General features: G+C 46.0%; 1 protein-coding gene across 1 annotated transcript; it reads right to left on the bottom strand.

Moving 5' to 3' along the window:
* Positions 1 to 294: 294 nt before the first annotated feature.
* LOC114710541 (crk-like protein) lies at positions 295 to 1,582 on the bottom strand. Its single transcript, XM_037202005.1, has one exon. The coding sequence runs from the start codon at positions 1,378 to 1,380 to the stop codon at positions 1,003 to 1,005; it is 378 nt and encodes a 125-aa protein (XP_037057900.1). The 5' UTR covers positions 1,381 to 1,582; the 3' UTR covers positions 295 to 1,002.
* Positions 1,583 to 12,163: the final 10,581 nt, after the last annotated feature.

Here is a 12,163-nt window from a genome sequence, read left to right as displayed (position 1 = left end):
AAATTAAGTATAGTACCTTTTCATCTTCAAGTTCTGAGCAAATTACCTCATTAGCAATTCCATGAAGTCACCTCACCCTCAAAGGTCTTAATCAGTACTCAATCCTTTTTAGAAAACAGCTTAGAAATAAACCAGGCAGTGAAATACATCTCAAAGCTCTACTTTTTCAACTCACATTTGTATCACTTGCTATAACTTGATATGATATTCACCAGAGGAAATTAAAGCAAATTATAAAATAATGCATGGTACTTGAAACACTTGGTGATCAGCATCTTTCTTTTCCTTTCCTTTAAGACAGGGTCTTGCTATAGCCCAGTTTGGCTTGGAATTCAAGGTCCTCTCTTCCCTAGGGGGGTGTGCAGCTCTCTCATCCAGCTCCACTTCGGTTTCTTTAAAGTATATGCTAAACCACTAAATTACCAAAAAAAAAAAATCTAAAACTGAATTAAAGTAGAATTAAGGTAAATATACTTCCCACCCTAGGAGAGGGAGACTGATAATCCAAATTTCCTCAAATATAATCTCACTCTCTTTCCTCTGTAATTCTAGTTTTTAAAAAAAGGGGAGGAGGGTTACTTCAAATTCGGCATTGGATTCTGAAATTTCTACGTTTTCGACTCGTTTTAACGATTTTTTTCCAAAGGCGGCAGACCAGTTCTTAACCTGCAGTTAGCTGTTGAGGCTCCAAAAAACTCAAATGGTGTACAAACTTCACGTGCATTTTCGAGGGAGAGCCATGGCCATCTTCAGAATCTCAAGGAAATTTTTTAATGTCATTAATTATATTATTATTATAGTCATTAGTATTATAGTCAGCTGGAGTGACAAAACTGTGTATGTGTGTCGGTGGGTGCATCTGAACTATACAATCACCGCTAAGTGTCTAAATAAAATACATCCTTTCATCCAGTGACCCAGATCCTGACACTGGCCTCCCAACCCGAATGTCTTCTGGTTTAGAATGAGGGAAAGCAGCTCCATTTCCCCCACCCTCAGAATTCAATCTCTGACCGACCCTCCGCATCGGGTCAGGTTCCGAGCCTGAGAAGGGCAGGAGCTCGCGTACCTGGGCGCTGGTTCGATTAAGGTGGTAGTATCCAGGTAGTGGATCTTGTAGAACTCCAGCAAGGCCGGCAAATGATCAAACTCCTGGTCCCCGATCTTAAAGCGGCGGTTGGGCAGGGAGTTGATGATGTAGTGCGAGACACGCGAGTTCTCGGACACGGACAGTACATAGTCCCCGGGGCAGGTAGAGGAGTCCCGGACTAGGAACATGCCATGGCGCTGGCCCTGGAGACGGGTCTGCGCCTCCTGGCGAGACACTGGCCCCATGTACCAGGCAGAGCGGTCTGCAGAATCAAACCTGGCGGACGACATGGTGCTGGGTCCGGGGATGGGCGGCGTCTGCTGCTCTCGCCTGCTCGCGAAGCCTTGACCCGCTGTCGGCTTTGGGGCCGAGGAAGGGCCTCTCGGAACACCTCGAGGCGCAGTCAGAGGGCCGGGTCAGGACCTTCCTCCCGGCTCCGGGCCCCGCAGCATCCTCCGCCACCGCCCGCCTGCACCGGGCCGGGAACACGGGGCCAAGCCGGGGGTCGAGGTGGGCGAAGCCGAGCGGTGCCGGAGGCCGCCTCGGGCTTCCCAGCGGCCCGCGCCCAGGGGTGGCTCCGGTGACTTCGGTCCTGGAACCCGCCGGCTCCGCAGCCTCGCGAGCCCGCCCCGGCCGTCCCACGAAGCCGCCTTCCCCAGCAAGAGTCGCGCCTCCCGGGCCGATCCACCCAGCCCGCTCCAACAGCCACAGCAACAAAATGGCGGACGCGGGAGAAGCCGCCGGGCCCCTCCCCCTGGGCCCGGCGCCCGCGCTCTGCGCACGCGCGGAGCCGGGCGCGGCCCCCACCCCGGGGCCCGCCCCTGGACGTCTCCGGGCGCAGCCAATCCGGCGTGCGCTCGCGGGGGTCCGGCCGGGAGCCGCTCGTGCGGGCTCCCGCGTTCCGGGAGGAGGCCGGGGAGGCCGGGGAGGCGGTGGGCCGGGCCCTTCCTGGGCCGCAGAGCGGCCGTCAGGCCCCTGCCGCTGTTGTCGGGACGCCCGCCGCCGCCGCCGGGACGCCCGCCCTTGGCAAGAACACAGCTGGAGCCCGGAGGGAACGGCGTTTTGAAAACCCGTTCCTGGGAACAAAGCGTAACGCGCTGGCCGAAGGTCTGGCCGGGAGGCGTGGCCCTCAGGTGACTGCGAGCCCGAGGGCCCTGATCAGTCATCACAGGGTGAGGGGACCATCCAATAGGTTACTGAAGAACGCCTGCCCTAGGTGATCCGACCTGGCGCACGTGGAATGGTGGTGAAGATCCGCCTTAGGAAGACTACAGTCAGGGGACTACCAGGCCGCCACAGGTTCTGATCCGCAGTACCTGTATCTGTCTTGAAGAAGGTCTTGCCTGCTCTAGCTCGTTGCTCTCCACACTTCATTCCCGCCGTTCCACGTTTGCTCAGCTCCAGCCATGCCCTCCCAACATATTTTCTCCCTCCACCCCACTAGGATCAATATTTTTTCTTTAGTTTGAGAGCGGGGCATTCAAGACAGAGTTTCTCTGTGTAGCCCTGGCTGTTCAGAAACTCACTCTGTAGACCAGGCTGGTCTCGAACTCTCAGAGATCCGCCTCCTGGGATTAAAGGTGTGCGCCACTACTGCCGGGCTAGGATCAAATTTGAATACAACAGGGATACTGTCTTATTCATCTTTATTTTGCCTGCCTTAACACCACGTCTAGTCTTGAATGATCAGACATTTGTTAAATAAATGACTATTGTAAAAAATCACCAACACACTGATGCTGGGTTATTTATCATAACATTTTCAAATTGGATGAACAGAAAGGCATGTCCCAAGCAGGGGGTGGTAGCACACCAGTAATCCCAACACTGGGGAAGTGGAGGCAGGAGGACCATGAGTTCAAGGCCAGCTGAGCTGTATAAGAACCGATCTAAAACTGGAAGTTAGAGGAGGGGAGGTCTCAAGTGAGAAAGACAGGAGAAGCAAACCCTACTTAGGTTTCTGTCAGTGACATTCATTCTGGCCATTTGTATTTCCATGTTCAGCAAATCTTAGATTGTAGGAATAGGTGGTTCCTTCCCGGTGGTAAGTAAGCAAATGTCAAGGTCTTTTGCCTTTTTGTAACTTATCGTAAGCATGTTTTTGCCTTCCCCAAAGATGCTTTCATGGGCATGGGCAGGAAGATTGCTCGGGGAGTAAGGTCTCCCTGGCCAAGCTTAACCATCTGATTGGATCCCAGGGTCTGAGGATGGAAGGAGAACCAACATAAGAAAGTTGTCCTCGCCGGGCGGTGGTGGCGCACGCCTTTAATCCCAGCACTCGGGAGCAGAGCCAGGTGGATCTCTGTGAGTTCGAGGCCAGCCTGGGCTACCAAGTGAGTTCCAGGAAAGGCGCAAAGCTACACAGAGAAACCCTGTCTCGAAAAACCAAAAAAAAAAAAAAAAGAAAGTTGTCCTCAAGCTGGGCAGTGTGGCACACGCCTTTAATCCAGCACTCAGGAGGCAGAGGCAGGCAGATCTCCGTGAGTTTAAGGCCAGCCTGGGCTACAGAGTGAGTTCCAAGACAGCTAGGGCTACACAGAGAAACCCTGTCTCAGAAAAAAAAAAAAATTCAAGAAAGTTGTCCTCTGACTTCTGTGTACGGTGGTGGTACACATGCATACACTTGCACATCATACACAAATACACACAAAAAATCAAAACATGCCAGGACAATGAGGTTTCTCTTTGGATTCCTGAGCACTGAACATGCCCTGTGGCTGCTGCTGAAGCCAACATGACAGAGACCTAATGGGTCTTTATGAAAAAATCTACCTTCTGATGCCAATAGAGATTGAGAGCCCAATATGGCCAGCTTTGGCAAGCATTAATGTAAGCCTAGGAACAGTAGCCATGAGATTGGATTCTCTAGAAGAGCTGCCAGCTAAAGTCATGCTGGGATCAAGAAAAACGGGCCTTGGTGGTTCATGTTCCTGGAGTTGTATCCATGCCAGTGGATGTCCACACAATCCAGAAGAGAATTTGACATTTCTCCTGCCGCTGTTGCTGTTATAACAATGGTGCACAACGCTGCTATTGTTTCTGGGATTACCATTTCATAATTGCTTACTACAGCTATCACAGTGGAGACCCTGGCAACAAAGTAGCTACCACAGTTAGTTAATCTTTCATCCTATTGGGCATGATAAATTTAATTCAGTAGTTATATACATCTCCATTGGCTTTGAAAATTATAAATTTATAAACTCAAGTTCCAGTTGCTTTGGGATACTATCTTACAAGGACTCCAATGAACAGTATGGCTCGTTAAGGAAGGGATGGCTCAGTTGCCTTTAGCCTACTGGCTATGGGTGATATAGGACCTCTGTTGGTCTTTTCTGTATCGAACACACAGATTGCAAGCCCAGTACCACTTTGAGATCTTTGGCAGCAATTAACCATGCAGCTCACACACAATTGAGCCTGTATGATAATGAGTATTCAGAGACGGGTAATGCTGGGGGGCACTCACCAACCTAAGACAGAGTGCCTGTGTGGCCTGGGCAGGCGTCTCCATGACAGGTAAGGTGACCTGCTGACGTCCCACACAACCCAAGTCAGAAGCTCATTTTTTTTTTTTTTTTTTTTTTGAGACAGGGTTTCTCTGTGTAGCTTTGCGCCTTTCCTGGATCTCGCTCGGTAGCCAGGCTGGCCTCGAACTCACAGAGATCGCCTGGCTCTGCCTCCCGAGTGCTGGGATTAAAGGCGTGTGCCACCACCGCCCGGCCAGAAGCTCATTTTTTAATAAAAGGGGACCTGCAGGTCCCTGGCCCCCGTTTTGGGTAACTGTTGCCTTGCTTTCGGACCTTGACCTTGATATCCTCCCAATGCTAATTCCTTGCCAGGTTCCACCCTCCTGAATGCTTAAGGGAAGTTCCTTGTCTGTGTATCCTGAATAACGGGTGTTAACAGCTTAGATGCAAGATTGTAAAACATCAATAGCGAACTTCTGCCTCTGGGTCCTCCCATTGTGCTGTAAGCCTGTATTTAACCTCCTACCCCTTCAAGAAATGACACTCGACATTTAAAATAATATATATATATATATACATATATATATATATAATTGAATGAATACTTCGAATGTAATCTATGAATACCACAAATGTGATTAATATCATGAGTGTAAGTAATGAATATCATGAGTGTAATTTAAAAATAAATAAAAAAAATCAAAACATGCTTTATGTTTATGTTGTTTTAGTATCAGCTGAAATTTGTATAGCTCAGATTTTGAATTTGACCAAGTTTAAATCATGGTTGAAGTTCAAATCAGTTGGGCTACTTAATCTTTCTTTGCCTCCCCTGAGACTACCAGCATTTATCTCCTAATAAATGTACCAGCTGCTATGGCAGGCGATATACGCCTTTAACCCCAGCTCTCCAGGGGCAGAGGCTGGAGCATTCAATTGGTCCAAGTTTGTGGCCACCCTGGTCTATATATTGGCTTCCAGACAAGCCAGGGATATATAACAATACCCTATTCTCAAAAAGCAGAAAGACAGCAACAAACATTTTACTGTTTAAAACAACCTTGGACTTTTTAATTATAACTGTTTTTTATATTCAGGCTATCTGTGTATTATTTCTCCTGCAGTTGTACATAAAATGTTTTTACATTCCAAAAAAGGACAAATACTATAGAATTGTATTACATGAAATATATAGAATACACAAATTCATAGAAAGATTAGACATTATCTCATGATAGAGAAGAAAGAATATAGCGCAATGATTTCCTAAGTACAGAATCTCTGTTTTGTGTGATGGAAAACCCCCACAGATGGACAGTAGTATCAGGACATAATATCATGAATGTAATAAATCAATGCAATTAATGTTAATTAATGAATATCATAAATATAATTACTGAATGAATACTGCGAATGTAATCAATGACTACCACAAATGTAAATTAAAATCATGAGTGTAATTAATGAATATCATTAGTGTAATTAAAAGATAATTTTTTTTTAAAGCGGGAAAAACACCACACCACACATACACACACACACACACCACACACACACACACACACACACACACAAGAAACAACTATATTCTCAGCTACTCCAGAGGTTGAGCAGGAGGAGAGAGAGTTCAAGCTAGCCTACAAAACATCATTTTTATTATTTTTTTCTATTATCAGCTTGATACAGTACCAATTCTTATCCTAATAGTGAAATGTTTCACTGAAGCTTGCCAGTGATTGAGTAAAACCAAAACTTATTATAAGCACAGTCATCCTAGGTCCCCCTGATAGGTAGTCTCTCCTGGTTCTATGGGTTGCAGTCTGATTGTTCTTTGCTTTAAATCTAGTATCCACTTATGAGTGAGTACATACCATGTTTGTCCTTCTGGAAAACATCATTTTTTTGAGACAGGGTTTCTCATTGGCCTAGAGCTCACCAAGTAGACTATGCTGGCTAAGCAGTGAATTGCAAAGATCCAACTGTCTCTGCTTTCAACACTGAGATCACAAACACATACCACCACCCTATCTTTTTTTATGTGAGTTTTGAAGACTGGATTCAAGTTCTCAAGCTTACAAAGCAAACATTTTATCCAAAGAGCTGTCACTCCATCCCCTGGTTTGTTTGATTGGTTTTTAAAAAATATTTATTATTTATTCTTTGAAAATTTAATTCATATATATAATAAATTTTGATCATATCACTACCCACCCCTCCTTCCACCAATCCTCCCTCTTGGAATCCCAAAATATTATGTTCCTTCCAATTTCATGTCTTTTTTTTTTTTTTTTCTTTTTTGAGACAGAGTCTCACTTTGTAGCCCTTGGCTGTCCTGTGTAGCAGGAATCTTAAAAGTACTTATTAATAAAATCAAACCTGAGCGAGTTTTTGGGTCCATGCTGGTAGATCAGAGAGACAGAACAAGCCACAGCTATCTCACCTTGCCAATTCCTCAGCTGGTCCTGTTTCCTCAGACTGGAAGCTTCTGTGTCCTCATCCCAATGGCTCTCAGCTGAACTGCAGCTTAAAAGCCTGAATGCTTAACCAGCCAAATACTGAACCAGCCAAATGCTTCTAGTTTCTGGTCCTCACACCTTATATATCTTTCTGCTTTCTACCACCACTCCCTGGGATTAAAGGCTGGCTTTCTGGGATTAAAGGTGTGTGTCACCATGCTTGGCTATTTCCAATGTGGCCTTGAACTCACAGAGATCCAGAGGGATTTCTATCTCTGGAATGCTAGGGTTAAAGGTGTGAGTGCCACCATTTTCTAGCCTTTGTATTTAGTGGCTGTCTGTTCTCTGACCCCAGATAAATTTATTAGAGTATACAATATTTTGGGGAACACAATGCCACCACAGTCCTGGAACTCACAGAGAGAAACCTGCCTCTTCCTCCCGAGTTCTGGGATTAAAAGGGTAGGTCACCACAACCCACTGCTGTGGCTGTTGCTTTTCTTCCTGCTCTTGCCCATTGTCTACAGATGTGGTCTTCAAAGTGTCATGCATACCTTGAAATCCCCGCTGGTACTTACTATTATTTTGTCTTTGTCCTGGTTGGATGGTTCCAATTGTTCTATCTTCTATTCAAGCTCAGCTATGTTCTCCTCCTCTTCATCTTATATTGCTGAGATTTTCCGCAGAGTTTGTTATTTGACTTACTATGTTTTTAGCTTCTATTATTTCAGACTGTTCTTTCTTCAGTATTTCTCAACTCAAACTTAGTCAAAAGGCTAAGAAACAATTTTCTTTGATAATTATTTTTTTAATAACTTGTTATTTTTATTTAATGTGCATTGGTGTTTTGCCTGCATATATGTCTGTGTGAGGTGGCCAGATCTTGGAATACAGACAGTTGTTAGCTACCATGTGATGCTAGGAATTGAACCTGGAAGAGCAGCCAGCCCTCTTAACCACTGAGTCACCTCTCCAGCCCCCTTCTTTGATTTTTCTGTCTCTGTTGAATTCCTCCTTTATATCAACCACTGCCTTTTTTTGTTTGTTTGTTTGTTTGTTTTGGTTTGGTTTTTGAGAAAGGGTTTCTCTGTGTAGCCCTGACTGCCCTAGAACTAGCTCTGTAAACCAGGCTGGCCTAGAACTCAGAGATCCTGCCTCTACCTCCCGAGTGCTGGGATTAAAGATGCATGCCACCACCTCCCGGCTGATTGCCTTTCTTATTTGGCTCAGCTGTTTGCGTTTTTAGTATGATAATTATTTTATCCTTATTTTAAGTTCTTTCTCTGGGATTTCATTTAATTCACTCTCATTAGATGCCATTACTGTGGGGCTAATAATTCTTGAGGAGTCATGTTGTGTTGGTGTCCTGGTTTCATCTGTTGACGTGATAAACACCCTCACAAAAGCACTTTGAGGAGGAAGGACTCATGTGGCCCACAGTTCAGGTTGGACTCTATCACTCTAGGGAATGAAGGCAGGAACTTGAAGCAGCCAGCCAAAGTAACAGACCAGAGCAGAAGAGGGCTGGAACATGGCTCAGTGGTCGAAAGCACTGGTTTATTTTCCAGGGAAACAGTGTGATTCCCAGCACACTAATGGCTGCTCACAACTCTTTGGAGCTCAAGTCTCGGAAATCCAATGCCCTCTTCTGGTCTCCAGGGGACTGCACTCATGTGGTACACATACATGCAGGCAAAATCCCATACACACAAAAATCATAAAAATAATGACAACAAAAAAAGCAGAGAAAGAATTAATACATTCATGCCTACTGCTGCTGAGCCCACTCTCTACACTTGTATAGTCCAGAACCAAGACCCAAGGGATGTGTCATCCATAATTAATATAGTTGAGACAATCCTCCACAGACCAACATGATCTAGACAATCTCTTGTTAAAACTCTTACACCAGATGATGGTGGTACACGCCTTTGATCCTAACACTCAGGAGGCAAAGGCAGTGGATCTCTTAGTTCAAGGCCAGCCTGGTCTACAAAGCAAGTTCCAGGAAAGCCAGGGCTACACAGTAAAACCATGTCTCAAAAAAAAATTTTTTTTCTTCTGGAACTGAGGACTTGTTATGTAGCTGTTCTCTATGGAGGGAGGAGAGAAGCCAGAGCACACAAGATTAGTAAGTAAAGGAAACATACAGACTGAGAGAATAAATGAAACTTACAAGGCTTAGGAAGGTCCTGAACTTCCCGAGATTTACAAGCTCTCCCCTCCCTAAAGATGTAGGAGAAGTCAGCATTTGCTAGGGAGAAGGCTCTGGAATCAGGGAGGCTGCTAGAATGTGTGCACCGAGCTTCAAAGATGTGGCAGGAGTCCCCTGTGCTGGAGTGTGCTGGAGATCAGCTGCTCTTGCTGAATTACCTTTGGTCTGTTGTCTGTGACGATTTGAAATGGATAGACATTGTTTACATCTCCACAGGAAAGGTCACAAAACTTAGTTCATGATTAAGTCCTTGGGCCATCCAAGGTCCTCCCACTCAGTTGCTAGCACCAAGCCTACTTGAAAAGTAGTGATGACTGAGGTCAGAGGCTAACCCTTCAGGTGAGGCAGTCAGACCAGTCTATACCTGCAATGGCAGTGACTCAGGCTCTACAGAGGGTTACTCTTCGGGCAGTGAAGATCCACCACCTTCCGCAGCCACGGCAAACCTTGTGGCTAAACAATATAAACGCCATTCCGGAGTGTGTGGAACAGTGAGAATGCCACTTCTCAGAGCAGCTGTCCGGAAGGCCTGCTGCGGCAGAGGACTATCTAGTCTCCGGAGCTGCTTCTCTGTGATTTTCCGCGCTCTAACTTTCTTAGGATTTTGACTTTATTCTGCGGAGTAATGGAGAAGTGAGAAAGAGGGTCCCAGTCATCCCAGTCTTCACGTCCAGTCATGCAGTGCCTGCTCAAAGAACTGTATCTTCTCTTTTAATTAATTAATACATTAATGTTTTCTAGCCCAATTAAAGTTTCCCTCCCTCCCTCCTCTCCTCCCAGTCTCTCCCCTCAGTCTCCTCTCTTTCCACCCTCTTCCTTTTCTCTCTAGAAAAGGGCAGGCCTCCATGGATGTCAGCCAGCCATGGCCTATCAAGTTGCAGGTAAACTAGACCTCCTCTTCTGTTAAGACTGATGAGGCAACCCAGTAGGAGCAGAGTCCCCAAAGAGTAACAGAGTCAGAGACAGCCCCTGTCCCACTGTGAGAGTCCTCAAGAAGATCAGGCTACACAACTGTAACATGTGCAGAGGCCTAGATCGTCCCTTGCAGGCTCCCTGGTTGACGGCTCAGTCTCTGTGAGCTCCTAAGAGCCCGGGTTAGTTGATTCTGTGGGAGAACTGTATTTTCTTGTTCGCTCCACACCTTTCTTTCCTTTCTTTTTTCGTGTTATGGATCAAACCCAGAACTTGTTTGTGCTCAGCCCATGCTCTAGCACTGAACTACATCCCCAGTGAAGCGCGAACCTAATAGTCTTAATAATGTAAACCCAGAGTCAGATGTAGGGTGAAAGCTGAAAGATCAGAGAAGCAGAGCAACTAGAAACTTCTTACCTCTACAAAATCTCAGACCTAATGGGGCAATCCTGTCTCTACAAATCTTTCAACTGAATTGGTCAAGATTCTGTCTCCACCCACCTTATATTCCTGTCTCCACCTCTCTAGTGCTGGGATTAAAGGCATGTGCCATCACTGCCTGGCTTGTTTCTCTTTTAGACTGGTTCAATCTCTTGTAGCCCAGGGTAGCCTTGAACTCTCTATCTTCCTGCTTCCTCCTCCCAAGTGCTGGGATTAAAGGTGTGTACCACACCAGGTGCGGTGGTGCAGTGCCTTTAATCCCAGCACTCAGAGCAGAGCCAGGCAGATCTCTGTGAGTTCCCAGGCCAGCCTGGGCTACAGAGTGAGTTCCAGACAAGTACCAAAGCTACACAGAGAAACCCTGTCTCCAAAAACCACCACACCACCACCAAAAAGGGTGTGTACCACCACTGCCTGGCCTCTATGGTTAACTAGTGGCTAGTTCTGCCTTCTGCTCTCCAGGCAAGCTTTATTTATCAGAACACACCAGCCAAACTTTATTTGTCAGAACACAAACCACAATATATAACACTCCAGTCCTGCTCCCCACCTCCCTCAGATTCCCTATGTTTCCTGACTGGCTTCAGAATTTTGATTCTTCTACCTTTGCCTCAGAGTACTGGACAGAAATGACCATCACATCTGGTCTAAGCATCCCTGCCCCTGCTCTTCCTTAAAACGTATTATTAGGCTAGATAATTGCTTTTATAAAGGACCTGTGCTCGGCGTTCACAGTGCCCACATGGTGGCTCCCAACCATCTGTCCTGATTTCCTGGGTGCTGGGCATACTCATGTGGAAATAGATATGCACAGGCAAAACACTCAACACATACACTAAGTAAATACTTTTCAGTTGTTTTATTACTAGTTATAGCAGCATGCACACCATGGCACACGAGTGGAGGTCAGGAATCTGCTGTGTAAGGTCAGACTTTCATGTGGGCTCTGGGTTGAACTCAGGTTGCCAGGCTTCCCAGAAAGTGCCGCTACCCACTGTGCCATCCGATGGTCCTTGTCTTTTTAAGAGCAAAAAGAGTATTTTCTTGAGAAATCTTTCTGGGAGATCTTTCTCCATGTGCTTCATTTAGACCAAATGAAAGGTATGTTGCCATCAAGAAAGAAAATCACTGTGTTAGACTATCAAGCCAGTGTGGACTAAAATTTCCCTCACTCAGTTTCAGGGAAAGCAGCCTTTTCTATGATCCTGAGATAATGATCATTATGTGCATACACTCCCACAGCTGTACTGAGCATCTTCAGGCAGCTAGGTGCAAAGGTGGAATGTTGGCACTGCCCTGCTCAATTTAGGAATTGAATGAGCACTAAGTGTCGGTCAGTGGTGGCACACACCTTTAATCCCAACACTCAGGAGGCAGAGGCAGAGAAGATCTCTGTGAGGCCAGCCTGGGCTACAGAGCAAGTTCCAGGACAGCCAGGGTACACAGAGAAACCCTGTCTCGGGGGGGGGGGGACGGGGACAAAATAAAACAAAACAAAACACTAAGAAATCTTCTGGTATTTTTTGTTGTTATTAATGATACTTTTAATGCTAGAACTCAAACCCAGCGCTTTGTGCAT

Source organism: Peromyscus leucopus, unplaced genomic scaffold (genome assembly GCF_004664715.2).
Source record: "Peromyscus leucopus breed LL Stock unplaced genomic scaffold, UCI_PerLeu_2.1 scaffold_842, whole genome shotgun sequence".
NCBI lineage: Eukaryota > Metazoa > Chordata > Mammalia > Rodentia > Cricetidae > Peromyscus > Peromyscus leucopus.
Note: the sequence above shows the minus strand (reverse complement) of the source record. Positions and strands in the feature narration are given on the sequence as shown.

Excerpts from the sequence above, each read along its gene's own strand:
- LOC114710541 (XM_037202005.1), bottom strand. The coding sequence starts at position 1,380 with ATGTCGTCCGCCAGGTTTGATTCTGCAGACCGCTCTGCCTGGTACATG.